Source organism: Lutjanus erythropterus, chromosome 8, assembly GCF_056507025.1.
Source record: "Lutjanus erythropterus isolate fLutEry1 chromosome 8, fLutEry1.hap2, whole genome shotgun sequence".
NCBI lineage: Eukaryota > Metazoa > Chordata > Actinopteri > Lutjaniformes > Lutjanidae > Lutjanus > Lutjanus erythropterus.
Window position 1 is genome coordinate 40,496,078 of NC_139324.1, and position 19,575 is coordinate 40,515,652.

At 39.9% G+C, this 19,575-nt stretch overlaps 1 protein-coding gene across 1 annotated transcript; it reads left to right on the plus strand.

The window, feature by feature from the left end:
• The first annotated feature begins 294 nt into the window (after positions 1–294).
• Positions 295–19,325, plus strand: cfap65 (cilia and flagella associated protein 65). The gene is made up of 35 exons (XM_084724189.1): positions 295–447; positions 2,328–2,410; positions 3,499–3,683; positions 3,808–3,910; positions 4,205–4,371; positions 4,591–4,799; positions 5,026–5,162; positions 5,250–5,475; positions 6,041–6,309; positions 6,404–6,598; positions 7,555–7,787; positions 7,904–8,060; positions 8,194–8,322; positions 8,852–9,103; positions 9,187–9,326; positions 9,460–9,544; positions 9,642–9,788; positions 10,842–11,007; positions 11,545–11,673; positions 11,758–11,971; positions 13,254–13,382; positions 13,584–13,674; positions 13,821–13,906; positions 14,086–14,152; positions 14,292–14,402; positions 14,666–14,857; positions 15,196–15,354; positions 15,474–15,608; positions 16,546–16,662; positions 17,185–17,319; positions 17,403–17,453; positions 17,553–17,773; positions 18,125–18,256; positions 18,504–18,875; positions 18,966–19,325. The coding sequence occupies exons 2-35, from the start codon at positions 2,330–2,332 to the stop codon at positions 19,036–19,038; spliced, it is 5,295 nt and encodes a 1,764-aa protein (XP_084580315.1). The 5' UTR covers positions 295–447; positions 2,328–2,329; the 3' UTR covers positions 19,039–19,325.
• The last annotated feature ends 250 nt before the right edge of the window (positions 19,326–19,575 follow it).

Consider the following 19,575-nt stretch of genomic DNA (forward strand, 5'->3'; position numbering starts at 1 on the left):
TTTATTTATTTATTAAACTCAGAATAATTAATCAAATTAAATGTAATTTAAAAATACTGCATGTGTTCAAAATCTCAAGCTGAACGTCACTTGTGAGACCTGAGTGGGTGGAGAGATTCACCTGCGGGACAGAGGGGAGGAGTCTGGAGAAGAGTGGTTCATTCATAAGGTTGGGCGTGGCTTGTCAGCTCCTTTTGTCTGTGACCACGCTGCCACACCACACCAGTAAGTTTGTTTGATCGTGTCAAACAATTTGAGTTGACTTTGTTCTTCATACTCTTTGAGCTGTGATACGACACACATCCAAAGTTAATGTGTGTATTTTTACTTTCTGACAGACCAAAATGTTTGGGGGCTGTTTGATTTACCTGAGTAAGCTGAACTGTTTGAACCCACCGTGTATTGTGCTGCAGACACTTGTGCTAACCTGTAGATAAGATCAAACCTGTAAGTAAAAGATGACTTGTTTAATATGATGAGAAAGTCATTGTGTATTTGTATCCTGTACTTGTGTTTTCTATAACAGGATCCCTATGAAGACTTGCCTGTTAAACTTAGTATTAATAATATAAGCTGTACCTTTTGTTTATTATTATTATCAGTTGTGATGTGCATGGCAATATATTGATTTAAGTATGTTTTGTACAGAATATCATCCGTCTGTCCATCATCTCATCCGATCATTTGTTAATCTCAGCCATTTATTAAATGGTGAAATGGCTCTTGGATCCTCCCAGTTGAATGTGCACACTGCTACTAGAGATTCTATGGTCCACATTATAGCGACAGTCGTTTTTCAATATATATTTTTAATTCACTTAAATAATCCATTTAATATTGTATATAATTTATAGATATATGTATTGTTGTAACTGTTACCAGTTCTGATTATCAAGGACAAAGTATTATAAATATTACATAATAATAGTCCAGGAAACTTAAAAAAAAAAAATGAAAGTTACGTAGTAAAAGACAACAATAGTTAGATATGTAAAGATATATAAGTTAAATGTGTATTTACAAATAATGCACAGTAATAAATTAAAATCACTCAGTTGTATAAGTAGCACTCGGTATGAAACATAATAAAAAGTACACAATTATAATCATTGTAGAGGAGTGTTAAGCCCATCAATAACAAACCAAACTACACGAGAGATTCAGACATGAGACTAAAAGTAAATGAACATGTTTGAAACGTTAATGATCCCATGATGTGATGTCTGCATGTTATTTAGTTATTCTCATAAAACATAAAAACACATTTTGATATTTAAATATCAACTTAAGCAGGTAGGTCAACACAATCCATAGTTCATCAGCTGTTAAAATACAAATATCGACAAGTATTTTCTTTTGTTGTTGTTTGCATTAATTATTAATTAGACCACGTATTTATTATACTATCGTTTAATATTGCTGACAGTTTGCGAAATTCAAATGTCCCTCGTCCTTTGCCGTAGAATTACCACGGTGACACAAACAAAGCACGTTGTTATGGTGACGCTGTGGCCGACAAACTTCTCAAACTCCTGACTGTTGTTATCGATGTTTTCGTGATTCAAATGGAATAAATAGCAGCAGTTTTTTTTTATCTTTATTCTTTGACGTTTGAAAGAAGGTGAGGATACGTCAGTTTTTAAGCTCATTCGTGTTTAGTTTAGTCTTAACTTCAGTCTGTTTATCTGACAGATTTCTGCACTCTGTTAGCCAAACAGCTAAACATGGTCTAATTTATTTTACGTTAATCCTAAAAGACTCTGAAAGTGGTGTTTAATTTAACTGTTGATGAAGAATGAGTTAGAACACCAAGTCTTTGACAATTATGAATGATCAAAAAAGCTCTTAAGTTATCTTTTTAGATATGTATAAACTCATTTGTGATACGCTTTTATGCAATTTACTATTTTTTATACTATAAGCTATTTATTTATTTACTCACTCATGTCTATTTTTTCTTTCTTTCTTGTTTATTTTATTTTATTTCACTTTCAATTTTATTTTTGATATTTGCTGTAGTCCATGCTCAACCAACATGGTGATATTATTGTTCTGATGGTTGAAAAGTGACATGTTGTGGTTGTTTTTATGTGTGTGTGTGTGTGTGTGTGTGTGTGTGTGTGTGTGTATATATGTATGTATGTATGTATGTATGTGTATATATATATATATATATATGAGGAAAAAAACAACAACTACTAACTGTAATAAAATGTGTCAGCAGTGTACATTAATCCCAAAAAACAGGGTGAATGTCGTGAAACTACTTGACACTCACACATGTATTTCATATTTGGTAAATGTCTGTCCTTTCTGTCTTTTTCCAGTCATGTTAGCTGAGGCTCGGGGTCCTGACCTGTTAGGTTCAGGAGCACCATGGAAGTCCTCCACCGCCGGGAAGGATTTCAGAGTAATCCAAGAAACGGCATCATTAATCGCTTGACTCTCACTTTTCCTTTGCAACAGATATTTTTTTAAAGTTTAATTGGATCTTTGTGTTAAATTTGATCAGTTTATCACCCAGAATAAGCAAAGTGATCCATGAGACACAGCAGTTTATGCGTTTGTCTGTCTTTCATTATAAACTTGCCCTTGTCTTTTTTCTCTGCCTTAACTGGTGAGCTGCTATTGAAAGGACGTCGGCAGTGGGGATCTATTTTGAATGCCCTAAAATAGTTCCAATAATTAAACATCAGGGCTGAATGACATGCAAAAGTTTCGATTGCGATATGAGTCAAAATTTTAGTGGGAATCATATTTTTTTGATTTCATTTTCACAAAAACAAAAACTGACTAAATAAAAATGATGATGTCAGTCCCCGATATCATTTTCAACAATATGTGTATTGTTAAATTTAAAAATATCCTGCCTACATTACATATCTTTGTAACAAATGTTTACAACTTTAAAGGGATCTTTGCAAAGAATGTGTTCATATATAGTGTGTATTCTGTATATTACTTTCTGTCTGAACAATGTCAACCAATATGTCTACATCAGAATTTTTTTACTCCCAGAATTGGTCGGCCTGTAGTTGTGACACATTTTCCCTTTATCAAAAAATTTCAGCCCCTCTGATTTGGATATTTCACGAGGCCAGATTGCCATACTGATAATATTTTGATTAATTGTGCAGCTGTATTAAACATTCACTGGTGTTCAGTGGTGGACACTGAAATAAAATTGATCTCATCTGTGTATTAATTATCAGTTGTTCTGACATAATGACACATGCAAAAAACATGAATTGAATTATGACTGATTCCTTTCTTTCTTACTGGCGTGTCATACGAGAATAATATCAGTGCAAAACCTTTGAGCCTAAATGACACTTTTTTGGTATGACTATCACTATGGCTCTGCAATAAACAATAAATAATAGTAATAAATAGTTTCACCTTAGTTTAATAGTTCCAGTTCAGTTTATAAAATCTTGAGTTCATCTTCTGCAGTTTCTTGAAAAGTTATTTATCTGTATTCTTCCTTCTTTTGTTCAGCGCCCCACTCACCAGAGGCAACAGGGTGGGAGGCACCAGCAACAAGCGTCCAGCCAAACAAGCTGCGTCTTTGGGTTGGAAATGAGGCCAGAGCTGGTGTGGGAGGACTGGGACCTTCAGAGGGAGTTCACCAAGATGTTAGTGTTAAAGAATCTTCATACCAAGCTGCAGAAGCTGCACGTCAGGTCTTACAAACACACTGACGCACACACCAGAGTTCTGGATTTTTTGTTTACATTCAAACAATGTAATTTAAATGTGATGAGTAACCACAGGGTGTCATTTTTTTTTATTTTTTTTCCCTCACAGGCCTCCATTGTCTAAGTTTTTCACCACCTTGATTCCCCAGACGATCATTATCAGCCCAGGGACTTCTTTCTCAGTGCCAGTCACCTTCAGACCACTTCAGAAGGTAACGCATCACAAACATACAGAACTGCATCTGTGAGTAGATCTTTAACATTTGAAAGTAAGACTGGGCGAAATAACTAAAAAGTTTCTCAATAAAATGTTTCATCTTAGTCGATATTGATAGTTACTTCTAATTTTTAATCACCTATTTTAAAAAGTTTTTGTAAATCATTGTATTCTATTTTTATTTATCTCTTAAACAACTTCCTAACATTTTAAAGTCAAAAGATGTAACATGAGCTGCTTCTCCTGTTTCATGGCCTCTCTCTGTGTTCTGTCTGACTGCTTGGCGCAGTGTGAGTATGAGGACAGCATCGAGTTTCAAAGTAAAGATGGCAGCTTCCAAGTATACCTCCGTGCCATTATTCCATGTCACTGCCTGGAGTTGCCTGACTCGGTGCTGCTGCCGCTCTGTGCTGTTCAACACTCTTCACAAACTACTTTCCTGCTCAGAAATGTCAGGTACATATGAGTGTATTTTAGACCAATGCAAAAACGTAGGAGGGATGAATACTGCTTTGTATAAATGTATTTTTAGTCTTAGTGTGTTTTTGTGCTAACACGTGTGTTTTGAAATCAACAAAATATGAAAAACTCTTAAATCATTCCCCTTTCATGTCTCACATCCCTGTGTCCTCTTTCTGTGTCTTCTCCCTTTTCTGCACACTCCTCTTCCCACAGTAAACTCCAGACATACTTCCAGTGGGACTGCACAGCACCGTTCCAGCTCAGCCCTGAGCAAGGCCTGTTGAAGCCCGGCCAGGAGTGTCACATCATGGTGGCCTTCAGGCCACAAGAGGCGTTGGTGTACCAGCAACTAGCCTACTGCAGGTTTGGAGACGAAGAGGACAAGACAGAGGACTGCTGCACTGTGCTCCTGCAGGGATTAGGTACTGCAGTTATCTCCAGTCTTACAGTGTATAACAGTACAAACTTGAGAAGATGCGTGTTACAGATTTGTTTAAATCACAACTTGATATTTGATATTCTGATTATATGCATCTGTATTATGGATTTAATCATATGACATTGGGGTATAAAGTATTTTCAGAAGTCTGTGTGAAAGGAACAATACACTCTCACTTGCCTCTTGTCTTGCCTCTGCCTTCCTTCCAGCCAAGTACCCCTGTCTTCAGCTGAGAAATCCAGGTAGCAAGGATAAAAGAGAACAGTGCAGTTCAGTTCTGCACTTTGGCACTGTGGCAGTCGGCCAAAGTTTGCAGAAACACTTTAACATCTTCAACCCCTCCCCTGTGAGCAGCACACAAAGATACACAAATGCAAATGTGCTCTGTCACTGGCCTTCGCTCTCTCATCGCTCTTTTCACTCCTCCCTTCAGGTAATTGCATCTTTCTCTCTTTCACGACTGTCCAGCGAGGTGCCTCCGTTGGGGTCAGAGTTCAGCTGTGATGTGACCAGGGGCGAGGTGGCGCCTGGTGCATCTCTGCGGGTTACAGTCACCTTTACTCCTGCTGTGGTGGATTCTGTCTCAGTGGAGTACCTGTCTCTAAAATGTATAGGGGCCCTCAACAAAACAAACCTCAGACTCACTGGAAACTGTGCAGGTAGGGGACACACAACCTAAAAATACAAGGCTTTAAAATAGAAAAATAGATGAAATGAAATACCCTACTACCATATCTGTCACCTTTCTTTAAATGCAAAAATGAAGGGAATCTTTAACTTCAGGGTTCGTACAGGTGCTGAAAATCCCTGAAAACACTTGAATTGATAAAGTGCTTTAAACGGCTTGAAACTAACATACAGCTTCTCACCGTGATAGGATGCCACACTGACAGGTGTCACATTTTTAAACATGAAACTTCATTGTGTTTTTCTTTTATTTGTCACACTTATTTAAAATGCAGTCAGGAAACATAATTTTGGTTGTTTATAGCACAACAACATCCAATTTAATGTGATGAAGACATGAAATACAGTACATTTTGAGTGCATACTGTTTACATATATAAATATTTAATTTACCACAGCTATACGGTGCAAGAAAAGTTTGAAAATGCAAAGTGAAAATGTTTGAAATGTATTTTAAATTTGACATCAGAAAAGGTGTAACAACCCCATTAACTCAGAATCTGAAATTGGATATAAATAATTTCTTTTCATCACCAGGTCCCAAAGTTTCGTTGTCCTCCTCTGTGGTGGACTTTGGCTGTGTTGAGGAAGGAGGAGCAGTGGTACAGACGGTGGAGCTGCTTAATTCTTCACCCGTTGAGGTGATCTTCCAGTGGGACCTGGACTGTAGTGGGCACAGTGTGTTCAGCATCCAACCAGCAAGTGGCACTATATACCCACACAGCTATATCACACTGAAGACAGTGTACAGACCCACACAGCCTATTGCACATCACAGGAGAGTGGCATGTCTCATACTGCACAGGGTAGGAGCCAGTATGCAGATGTATACACACTCTCAGCACAAACATCCTCAAGACTATTCATTCTACCTGTTTACCTACCTCATGTCCCCTGTAGGACCCCGTGCTCCTCAACCTGATCGGAACCTGTCACTCAGAGCTCCAGAAACCAGCCGTACTGAAACCTGAACATTTGGTTCTGTACAAGCTCCACTGGTACCGCAGACAGAACCCACCACACACCCTCAGTGCCAGGCAGCAGGATCATAATGTACACTTGGACCAGCAGGGAGCGCTCTGCCCCCTGGAGGAGGTAAAGTGTCAAAGAGAGATTAAAGAAAGCTCCTGTGCAGCATGAAAAAGTGTGGAATTTTAATTTCCAGGTCTGGATAAGTATGGAAAAGACTGTTGCTGGCTACTGTGTCTTCGAAAATATAAAATTCAGAATTTCTAAAAATAAACTGATCATGCAAGCAGAATCAATGTTGTCAGATTTACAGACCTGTGTCATATGAAGAAAACATACTGTAATTTTACATTTAAAATTTCCTTAAACACTTTTGTATTTTTTGCCATTGACCACTAATGTCAGATACTAAATCATGTTTAAGTAAAGTTCTGATCAGTGAGGAATAAGTTGATTTTCAGTATTCATGGCTATTTACAGATTGTGGGGGCTAAAATGCACAAGAAGCCCAATTCTCGCTCACAATAATTCACTACATGTTTGCAATTAGGGAGGCAGACTAATACTATTACTTATAATATGCAGTAATTAAAAAGATAAGTGTATATGATGGAATTGTGCCATTAAAATGTGCTGGAGTTCACCAAATTTTGGCCTGATATGGCCAGAATTCATGCCCCTGAACCCCTAGCTGGCCACTTTTTCCCCACTGGCTGGTTATTCAGGATCCTCATGGAGAGCCCCGTTTGTGAGTTATGCAATGATGAAGTTATCACAATCTTTTCTGCATAAGGAAACTAAACCTATTGAACCTAAATCTAATAAAGAAGGCTGCACAGATGCTGTGAAAATTGAATTAGTTAACTTTTTCCAACTAATTCTTGGTTCTCATCTGTAAAAGAGACTTAGAAATGTGTGGTGACAATAATGTAATATTTGTTCAATATGTTAAGAGAAATTAATAGAAATAGAAATTTTGAAATGGAAAATGTGTAGGAACCCTGATTTAAATATCTTACAGATACACGGTGTAGGTTTAGTATTATATGTCTAACTCTCCAAGTCTCTGTGTCATTTTCTAGCACCAGAGACCAGACAGTGCAGGCGTCGTGTCGACAACTCCCATGGATGAATATTTCCAGTCCTGCCTGGGGTGTATGGATCCCCTCTCCTCCAGCTCTTCTTTCTCGCCTCCACATGTGTCTGTGGAGCCCAGTGAGCTGCTGTTTAACCACAAAATATCCTCCTCTTTGTTGATGTCATCCACATCCTTTCAGTTTGTAACCATCACCAATCACACCAGAGGGAAACTCAGGTAACCCTGCATGCTGTAGACTGTAGCTTAACATTATTTTTGCACTACATTAATATATTTTCTTCCTGTATGAAACTTGTCGAACCTGGTCTCTGTTGCATGTGATTCTGCTCCAGCCTGGTGTGGACTGTGGCCCAAGACTCCCCGTTCTCTGTATCTCCTTCGTCATGTGACCTGGCTCTACTGAAGTCCACTTCTTTCAAAGTGACCTACGACCCCAAGCAGCTCAACACTCTGCACGCAGCCCAACTCGAGTGCTTTGCATCCTATAATGTAATGTTTATATTTCACGGTAAAAAAATCCATCACATTACATCTGTTTAAAAATTCTGTCGAGGCATATTCACATTTGTCTCCTGTCTCTGTTTGCTGTCACTCCGTCCCCGTCCTTCTCTGGATGCTGCAGGACAACGACCACATAGATGCACCACTGCTGTGTCCACCGTGGTGTGTGACTGTCAGAGTTGTAGGACACTCATTCCAGCCCGGCAAAGACCATTTCGTCCCATACTGCTCCCTGAAGCCTCCTCGGGTGGTGAGACTCAAGCAGAAGAAGCAGCACAGATGTGACAGTATATGTTTTCAGTTCAACAGGCTTTATTGGCATGAATGTCACATAAACAATATTGCCAAAGCATCAAGAATAACAGTTAATAAAATTTAAAAATGAAAAAACATGCAGCTTCTAGGATGCCACGTACAAACTCAAATGTATTTGACTGCTTTTTGAGACTTCTTTAATGGGAATTCTTTGCGTAAGCTCGGGTAATGGGTTTTAATTAGATAATATTTGTTAATATTTTAGTTATCTGTAAATTTAGCTTGTATCCTGATTATGCACTGAATGTGTCAAGATCTAAAAGGGTAAGGCGACCAACATCTGGATTACAAATCATCGGCGTACAACTTTTTACAACTTTTTTTCACCCTTTTCTAACATTTTACAAACATCAAACAACAAATCATTAACATATTAAGCAATAATGAAATAATCTTTAGTTGCAGCCCTATAAAAGACACTGTAAGAGGATGATCTGGTTACTATAACATTTTGTTCTTTCTAGGTTTTCCCAGCTCTTAGTATTCTTTCCTATCGGACAGCGCTCCTCCAGAACTGTGGAGACCTGCCCCTCACCTTCTGTCTGGACCACAGCTCAAACCCTGCCTCGGCAGAGTCTGTGTCCATAGTGCCGAGCTGTGGTTTAATCCAGCCCGGGACTCACCAAATCCTGACCCTCAGAACTATTCCCACAGAAGACAGTCCCAAACAGGGGTTCAGTTTACACCTTCAGCTCAATGCAGCTAAACACACAAAGGTACAGTTCAGACTTAAACAGGAGCACCGAGGACAGAAGCAGTAGCACTCACCAATCTGTGCTTCTGTCTCTACGTCCTGTAGGAGTTGACGGTTGTCAGCGTGGTGGAAAAGCCGTGTGTGTCTCTGGAAGGAGACGGCAGTTTATATTTCCACCCAACAGCGGTGGGCTCACGGACGCAGCGCTCCCACCACATCAGGAACCTCAGCCACGTTCCTCTACGGTTGGTTGGCATAATGGTTGTTATTCCAGTGCTATCTTTCTAACATTTTCAGTTAATTGTTTGAAGTCTGGATTTATCCCAGAATTGTTAGTCTTTCCTACAGCTGCTGTTTTTAGATTCTCCTGTATTTTAGGTTCCAGTGGAGCATTCCAGAGTCAGACCAGGAGCTTATCTCTGTTGAACCAGATGCTGGTGAACTGCATCCCAATGAGAGCTCAGTGAGTCGCTGAAAGAATCATACAGACATTTACAGAGACTGTGCAACTGATTCAAACAAATCGGAATTTCTTTAAATTATTTCAACTGACGTTCCAGGTCCAGATGTGGTTCTTCACACCACTGGCAGAGAAAACATACACACTGAAACCTGCTCTCACCTTCTGGTCGATACGGACACCCGGATGTAATAAATCCCAACTTACCCTTAAAGTGGAGGGAACAGGCTCTAAAGGCTTCATAGAGGTGAGACTGTCATTGTGTTTGTGCGATTTTATTTGTGTGTGTGGAGGAGGAGATGTTTTATGTTCATTTTTCAGAATTTCATTTGAGGGTTCTAATAAAATAGTTTACAGGCTTTAATGTTCACAAAACATTAAAATCCTTTATTCACCCTTTGTCTGAAACACTCTCCCCTCCTAAAAAGCCCAGTGTGCTCTGATTGGTCAGCTCCCTGCTCAGGGGAGCAGACACTCTCCACTGTTATTCACTAGGCATTCAGTGGGCGGGACGTTCATTTATCGAGAGGTTGTGCCCAGCTCTTTGTGACATCATAAGGGGAGGCAAATGTTGCTGGTGTTTTGAAACACACATTGTCCTGAAAGGGAGAACAAGTAAAAAAAAAAAAAAAAAAAAAGGAGGATGGCAGTTTCTCATATTTTGGAGGTCTTTAGAGACACTGGGGACGCATGTTTTCATGAAACACTATGAAAAGGTGTATTTTGCATAATATAAACCATTTCATTTAGTGTTTGTTCATGCAGTTAATTGTGTTAAGTGCTCTTAATGTTTTTTCTTAAAAGCAGATCTAGTGTTTGTTTTTATTCCCAAGTAGTCAGATCTTTATGTTTGCCTCTGATGTACACTGCTAAGTCAGAAGAGTACAGTAGTTTCTTGTCACTTAATATATTCCTGAAGAGGAATAAAACAGCATTATAACTTTTTCTCTACAGAAAGCCATGAAAGATCCCTCTGCTTTTGATTAATGTTATGGTGCATTGAATGATGGAGAGCTAATCTGGTGGCTTTGTTTTGAGTAAACTGGAAAAGTAGTTGAGGTGTGACAAAATTAAATCTTGGATCACTTGGTTCAGACTGTTTGATGTTACATACCAAGAACATTTCCTTGTACATTAGTCTTTTTAACTCGTTTTACTGGCTTTCCACCAACTGATATACTTAGTTGAGGACTACTGTCCAGCATACGTTTAGGTCCAAACACCATATATTTTGTTTTAGAAATATCTAATACTAACTGTAGTGAACTAAGCAGCGTGTGAATGTTTGTTTCCTCCACAGGCAGAGAAAGACGTTCTGGATGTTGGGGACATTGTGGTTGGAAGCTATCGGTCAGTTGAGGTTCCTCTCGTGAACAACAGCCCGTGTCCTGTCTCTTTTTGTCTCTCCGTTCAGCAGATACTTCTGGATGACAAACCTGTTTATGACCCTGATGCTGTGCCCAGTGGTATTCTCTTTTCTGGTCATTTTACATTTTACATATGTGCATATATTCACCTGGGGCCAGGTGCACCAACAGGACTTAAGCCTCGTCTTATGTTTAAGTTCATCATTAAGTCCATCCTAACAGTTACAGCAGTTTCAACATCTGGGTTTAAGCCTTTTTCTTGCTAAGACCAGGTGTAAATCTTAAGCCTAATCAGGAACGGGCAAAATCTAGCCTGAGTAATTCAGATATACAGCCTCTAGTCACAGATAGACAGGCTGAAAACCGTCCAGCTCCGGACTCTGCTTAAGTTTGATTGGTGCAGGTCCATTCTAAAGACCAGTCTTAACAAAGGCTGGCTTAGCAGTTAGGACCAGATGAACCGGTGCTGATGGAGTGTTTGATTTTGGCATGTGTGTTTGTTAATAAGGTGAACTAGGAGTCGTCACTGTGGAGCCTCTCTGGCTTGTAGGTGTAATAAAAAAAAACTGCTGTTCATGACTGAAACAATGTCAAACCTGTGTTTTGGACTAAACATGTCCTGTTTGACCCTGTTAGCTCTACAGGTGGACTGTGAGAGGGGAACCATCGCCCCACACTGCACAATGCTGCTTCGATCCACTGTCAGACCACACAGACGAGCCCAGTACCTGTGGACCATCAGCTACCAGATTCTGAATGCCAGAGGTAGATAGATCACATAAACACACGCACACACTATGAAATTAAATTTATTCTGCCCTTTCTACATCTGTCTGTCTTCCTCCCCAGGATTTGTGTCATCCCCTCCAAAAGCACTGTGTGAAGTGCGAGCTAAGGGCGTGTTTCCCATCCTGCAGGTGATTGATGTGTGTGGTGGCGGCAGTGTTGGCAAACTCAGCAAGGTTCATCTGTGGAAACTCTTCTCATTGGACGGCCTCAATGAGCACCTACTCTCCAACCCCTCCCCTGCAGAACTCACCTATAGAACCCCCACCAGGCACAGGTCAGGGACAGACTTATACAGTTCACCCCAAAATCAAAAATACATATTTTTCCTCTTACATGTAATGCTATGTTTGTGCGAATTGCAGAGGTTTTGAGATATCGGATGTTGAGATGTCTGTCTTTTCTCCAATAAAGTGGAACTAGATGTCACTTGCTCCAAGGGCCAAAAATATATATTTGAAAACCTCAGCAGCAGTGTCTCTTCTCAGAAATTATGACCCACTTACTCAAGATATGATAATGGTACTAGTTAATGGGGATCCTTTTTAAATAAATAAATAAATAAATAATTTACAGACCTTGTTGTGAGCATTTTCATAGAGGAACATTTTTTTTTTTACCATCTTCCAGTTGTATCACTGAGCAGAAAGAGGTGTACATTTATTCACTACACGACTTCCTCAGCTGAACTTTAACCTCTCATCCATCCCTTGAAATTTAGGATGTCCTGTTGTCTCGGGGATAATAAAAAAAGCACCTGTGACAGTAGAAAGACTTTCAAGTGAAATTACTGCATTCATGCATCATGGCAGATCATTTTTAATTGTTAGGTCTTCAAATACACTACATAAAACGTGCGCTTACACATGGTCATGGTGTTGAAAATAAAATTAAGTTCTTACTATGAGATGTTACTCTGAGAAAGTGTGTATAAGTTTCTTTCGTGGTATATCAATCATAAACAGGTTTGCATTTTTGCTGCAGTTTGCAGTGATGCATTAACTGGTCAAACAGTTTGAAAACACTTAAAAATAAATAAAAACTCATAATTACAAAAAGAATAATGAAATAATGAATTGTGGCCAAAATGTGATTCAGATGGTGGACTAGACAGAATCAATGAAGTGATGTGACTCACCAAAACAAGTTATTAAACTACATTCATTATGTAGAATGAAAAACAAACAAATCTCCTCTAGTTATATTAGAGAGAAGTCAGACATCTCATCAGCCAGTGTCTCCAAAACTCTGCGACTCACACCACAACAAACTAGATGGATAAAAAGTCTCGCAGGTAAGAGGCGAAATATGTATTTTTGATTTTGGGGTGAACTGTCCCTTTAAACATTGTACCACCATAATAGATTACTTAGTGAGAATTGTAAATGTTTTAAATTTCATCTAGTTTGTGTTTGGTTCCATTTTTACAGTCATGATTTGATTGTTTGTTTATTATAAAAGAGAATTGCATAATAGTCACTTTTGAATAAATATCTTGTATTTACATTGTCAATGGCCGATGGATGGAGTGTGACCCGGTCTTCTCTTCTTGTTTTTAGTGTCCGCTCTTGTCCTTCCATCCTCCCTACAACCATGTTGGATTTTAACTTCAGTGCTGCTCCCCTGAACTCAGAACCTTCAACTTTTGTGTTGATGTTTCACAACCCTGGCTCCATCCCGGTGGACTGGTGAGTAAAAAAGATACTCAAGACCCGGTCTGATCGGTTACTTTTTAGAAGAACCACACCTGAAAAAAGTAAACTGCCAGTGGGGCCGAGGTTTTACATTTCCTATGTCTGAGATATAACCTATGAAAGGGCTAATTAGCCTCTCTCTCATTCGAAGAAATTATTTATTTACACTTTTTTTTGCCTTTTCTTCAACATCAGGTCGTTCTTGTTTCCAGAGGACCAGCAGATAGAGTTGGAGTACTGGGCTGAGACAGGAGAGTTCAGCAGCACAGAGCTGGCTCAGATGAAGGTCAGGCCTGGATTTTCTTTGACTGAAAATGTGCACTATTATTTAAATATAACCACATGATTTTAAACGAGTCGCATCCAGATACATCAAAATATGAACCGTTTTTAAAAATGATGCAGACACAAACATCTTCATCTCTCTGGCAGGTTCAGGACAACCGTCTGTTCAGCATTTCTCCCCGTTCTGGAACTTTGCTCCCAGGCCAGCAGAGGGCGGTGCACCTGAGCTACAGGTCAGAGGCCGTTCTGAAGGAAGCAGCACAGTCAGAGAAATCTGCTAATATCAGCATGACATGATGAGTTTCTGTGTATTTATTAGATTATTCTGTGAACGGTCTGTTTAGGAGAGTGCAGCTTTTCAGATTATAGTAATAACATGATCTCAAAATATTTCAACTTTTGTCCTTCACAGCCATGACTTCACTGGGACAGATCGATTTCCTGTCGTGTTCAAACTTTCTTATGGCAGAGAGATTTTGGTGAGGAAGAACTCCATCTAAATCTACACAAGGCTCAACAACACTTAAACTAAATTTTCTCGACTACATCAGTCGAATAAAAATATAAATTTCAGTAGTTTCTTTGCTATATTATTTTCTTGCGTTGTTCTGTGTGCAGCTGAACTTTCAGGGGGTGACGGTGGAGAGAGACAGATCGTATCTTCACTTTGCCTCTAAACGACACGTCTTCACTTCTGTAGCTATTGGGGACAGTTCTCCTCCGAAGCAGGTGTGTTTTTTAATTTCCCTAAAATAAAACCTATTAGGTGTGGCCTAAACACACTGAGCTGAAATATATTGCACTCTGGTTGATAATATTTCATGCAGTATATTAACTCTTAACTATTTAGTAAAACAGCTTCATTTTCCTGTTTATTTTATTTAGGAAAGCGAGCAACTCCATACTAGTTGATTTTGGTTTACATTACATTTGTAAAAGGCTAAACAGAACTGTGGTGACCTGGTCCTTGTATTTTTGTGTTTGTCCTGCAGGTGTATGAACTACACAACAGTGGTGCAGCGCCGGTCCGTTATGAGGTGGACACCGCTGTGTTGTCGCAGCTACAGGAGGACAACTTTAACCATCAAGTCCTTCACTGTCTCAACCCAGAGGGGGAGATCCAACCTGGGAAGACGGCCTCACTGGAGTGGATCTTCTCTCCGCTGGAGGCTGAGATGTACCACGTAAGGATCGAGTTAAACCCTGCCTCCCCTCTGCTGCCCTCTCACCACTGACACCAAAAAACTTTTATACAACTTATTTAGGCAACTTTCATCGTCAGCACCATGTTTCTCTCCATTGTTTTTGAGTTTTCTCTGAAGTGATAGAACATTTAGAGTTCATAGCTGTTTATAAATCATGCTGGGACAAACCGTTACAGAAATTAATTTGTTTAATAAGAATAATGATACATACAATGTATAAAGAATAATTCTATTCTGTAGTGTGTATACTGTTAGCTAACATGTAGCTAAATGTCCTGTCCAATTTTGAGTCTTGTCTGCTTTTTGTGTGTCGACAGATGGATGTTCTTATCCACGTCCAGGATGAAGACGCCACGCTGGTGAAGTTTGAGGGATGTGGGTTTAATTCTTCTGCACTGGACTCCAAAAACCCATTTAACTGCAGCAATATGAAGGCACCTGAACTCTGCGTCCAGAGACTGCCCTTCCCAGGACAGGTGAGAGCAGACCTTCATGTTTTTCCATTTGAATTTACCCTGTTGGATCCCAGCAGTCTGCTTGTCTCTGTGTCTGTGACCGTTTGAGGATTTATACATTCATCTGTGTGTGTACGTAGGTGGTCTTCCTGACTGAGGACAGTGTCTCACTAGGTGACATCCCTGTGTCTTCACGATCTTCAAGAATCCTCTTCCTGACCAATGTGTCCCGCACAGACACTGTCCGCTATACATGGGACAAGAGCCATGAGCAGGTACAGGAGGGTACACATGTCATCTGTGAATAACAGAACCTCCCTGTTCATGTTGGACTGTCTGTCAGAGATAGATTAAATATATGCAGGCTGCATATTGATTTGATTTTCTTTTATTTTTCGAGTTATGCACACAAAATACCCAACTCACATGGATTTATAAGACACCAAAAATACAGCTGCAGGGTTCAAACAGTTTCCTTTCTATACAAATTACATTTTACAGCTCTGTCTTAAATATTTTTTTTAACCTGCTCTCCCAAGCTTGACTGTTAGAATCAGCTACAAAAATGTTCCCTTTCTAAAGCACAACTCAAGTTTCTCTTACTCATCCAGCCAGAAGAAATCAACATAAATGGAGGACATTTTAGTAAAAGTACACGCCTTAAATGAAATTTTCATCACACTCAGACATCAAACAAAATCTGTCTTCCTCTGGAGTGACATCAGATCTGTCTGTGTTTCTAAAGCTAATGGTGATGTTCCTGAACTTAACTGTACACATAAGGATCTGAATATTACAAAGTAACTTGTAACAAAAAATATATGACAAATCATTCAAAAGAAATAAGATTTTCGTCTTGTTAGCCCAGGGATGAAAATACAAAATGTCTGAATGAAATATCTTTTACAGTGAGTCTCTGATCTGACATCTTCACAAGTCTGATCCAGAGTCAAAGCATTTCACATTTGTGTCTGATGTTTGGAGGTTCCCATCCCATAAGACTGAAGTGAATTTATGGAAAAGGACTGAATATCTCTGTGATGTGTTACAACTTATATGATTACGCGTCTGGTGTTTGGGTTTTCCAAGAACAGATGCAGGACAAACACATGAATTGTAGAGTTGCGTATGATTGAGATAACAGGTCAGTGATTCTCTCATTTTTATTCTTTGACTATTTCATAAAGACTGACATGAAGATTCTTTGTTCAGGTGGTGCAGATCCATCCAGAGCGAGGCAGTCTGTGTCCAGGGGAGACTTCTCTTTGTGTCCTTACCTTCACTTCTGCCGACTACCCCACTTGTTATCAGTTGGACTTCGTCTGTCAGGTACCACAGTCATACTAATGCATGTTTAAAGCTGCATTTGAGGCAGTCTAAAAATGCATGGACTCATACAAAAATAATCCCTCTAAATCATCACCCATGACCCATTAGACGTTTGTGGCAGCTCCTGCATCCACAGAGACCCCGCCCTCTGCTCTTACCTTCTTACCTTTTGTCATTAGTTTGCTGTGCTCAAGATGCTTTATCAACCCAAAATGTTTGTAATTAATGTCCTGAGAATGAGACTAAATGATCAACTATCTTTCTGGTGGTTTGACAAGCAGCAACTCACAAATCCTACTGACTCTGACATGAGAGGTCCAGAGTTTTTGTTGGTCGTTCCTGATGAATTTAAGTCCAATATTCACTGAAATATTAGTCCTTGTTTTGCAGACTATCATTTAAAATTAAGCTTTTCTGCAAATCATAGATGATATACATCCTCTCCTCTCCTCTCCTCTCCTCTCCTCTCCTCTCCTCTCCTCTCCTCTCCTCTCCTCTCCTCTCCTCTCCTCTCCTCTCCAGGTTATTCAGGAAGGTGCACTGACCAGGTATCATGATGCTTTGCAGCGCTGGGAAGAAGAGAAAAAAAGACAGCAAGAAGAATTTACCATAACGGACAAAAACCTTACAGAAAGCACAAGAGTCCTGATAGATGAGGTCCTCTGTCAAATTCAGTCATAGTTTTGACAGTGAAGTAACAGTCCTCCTCAGCATGTTCACCCTTTGTTGTCTTGTTACAGGAACTTGTAGCAGCTCCAGTGAGAAAAGGTCCACCACTCAGGAAATACAAGGTAAATATATAGGCATGCAGTAAAAAAAAAAGTGAGCCTTTGAGAGTTTATAAATCACAGCTTCATTTTGACCTGAGCCTTTACGTCTCTCCATTTCAGACTCTACCTCCGATCTCTGCCAGTGTTAGCAGTGAAACAGGGGTCGCTATATGCACCAAGGTAACGAGAGCTGAGCGGCGGGCGCAGCGAGAAGCAGCAAAAACATGGAGGCGCCCCGAACCCCCCAGACCTGCTCTGCTGCACCTGGGGGTCTCGGCACACTCCCACAGACTCCTGGAGTACCTCACACTCTTCCCTGACCAGTTCAATAAGCACTCCAGGTAAAATATGATTTTACCGTTCACAGTCATAGCAAAACTATGGTTAAAATGACTAAATCCAGACTTAAAGTCAAGCAGACCTCTGCTGTACAATTAAAAACCAATCTCTGTTTTTAGCCGATCTGATTTCTGTGCTGAAAACCGAGAACATGTAAAGTTCTCCATCCAATGTATCATTTAAATATATGGCTGGGAATTTAGAACTGCAGCGATTATTCAATTATGACTTGATTATTAAATTAATGGCCAACTATTTAGGGTTGATTTGTTTATTTTGTTTTTGTCTAATCAGACTAATAATGAATATTATACTCCTTTATAACAGTAAATTGAATATCTTCATCTCCTAAGATACCTCCAGTCAGCGAAGCCCCAACAACCTGAAACCACTTCTTCAAGCTCATCCCTCCCTGCCGGGCCGCCTTCACCGACACATTACCCTGAGAGAGACATCACCACACACATACTCACCTCTCTGCTCAGGTAACACACACACACCTGCAATAAAGACATTGAGACACCCACTGTGACATTTCTATTATAGTGTGTCTCTAATTACCCTCCAAGAAGGTCTAATAAAGAACATATTTTTATAGTTTTCATCTAAGTTGACACAGGAATGACTTATGTTTTATTAATTAACTGTAAAATACAGTGCAACCAAGAATTATTGCAAGAAATTGTGTATTTTTGTCTGTCAGTGTATTTACGAGTGTCTCTCCCTCCTCAGTGACATACTTGATGATTCAGCCTTCACTCAGTCTCTGATTCCTTTGGCATCCAAGCCCGTCACCTACCGGCTCTGGGAAGCTGCTCCGTCTCGCTGCTCCTCCTCTCCACCCCCTCGCCGTCCCTCATGTCCTCACCCACCTTCTGGCTCTGGCGGGACAGTGGCCGGGCAGAGGAAACAGCACGACACAGTGGACAGTGAGGGGACTGCAGGATGTTCAGGAAACACACCACACGCTGAACATGTACCTGCTGACCTGAGTGAGGATGTTTTGCTGAACACTCTGCAGAACCTGATGATGGAAGCTGTCAGAGGAGAGCTTGTCCTCACAGCACACCCCCGCACCGTTATCTTACCACCTGTTTCCACCAGGTGAAGACACACACACACACTGTACATACACACACTTACAGTAACTCTTCTATGTGTTGTTAACATACTGTGTGTTTTTTTTCTAACCAGGAGGATGTCCAGAGTCACAGCTGAGGAGGAGAGTGAAGATTTGAAAAACCGAAAGGAACCAGCAGGGACTTAAGTCTCATCATTTATCCCAAAGGTCCGTCTCCCTTTACTGTTTTAATTAACATCCAGCTTATCTTCTCTGTCCTCACTTTGCCCTGACACGTGATCCTTTTCTCTCCTCCATCCCGACTGCTTCACTCATTTCTCACTCACAGAATCCTCCAGAAACATTTCATAAATGATATTTCAGTTATAGTAAGACATTACCAAATGTTGTGGAGCAGTAATTAAAGAGATTTCAACTTTTTTATTAGAGTCAAATATTTTGACAAAACTTCAGTTGAATGGTTTGAATTAGTTTTTTTGTAATTGCTCACAGGCATCACTCAATACTGAAGCCACCTCTTCAAAACTCCTCATACAGTCTGTGTCACTGACATGTGCCTTAATCTCGAAAACAGTAACTGTTACATGTTTCTTTTTTTCATGATAGATCTGTTAAATGAATTCGATCCTGTGCATTGTTCATAATCTATCAACTTTCCTGTTTTGAAGAATCAGCCAAGAGACCAAAGGATGTTAGGAGGCAATTTATAGTTTTATCTTCAGA

What these genes read in the sequence shown, in the direction of transcription:
- cfap65 (XM_084724189.1), top strand. Translation starts at nt 2,330, where the DNA reads ATGTTAGCTGAGGCTCGGGGTCCTGACCTGTTAGGTTCAGGAGCACCA. An exon ending in GGGACAAGAGCCATGAGCAG is followed by an intron (nt 15,609 to 16,545) that starts GTACAGGAGGGT and finishes TTCTTTGTTCAG; the next exon opens with GTGGTGCAGATCCATCCAGA. An exon ending in CACCACTCAGGAAATACAAG is followed by an intron (nt 17,454 to 17,552) that starts GTAAATATATAG and finishes TCTCCATTTCAG; the next exon opens with ACTCTACCTCCGATCTCTGC.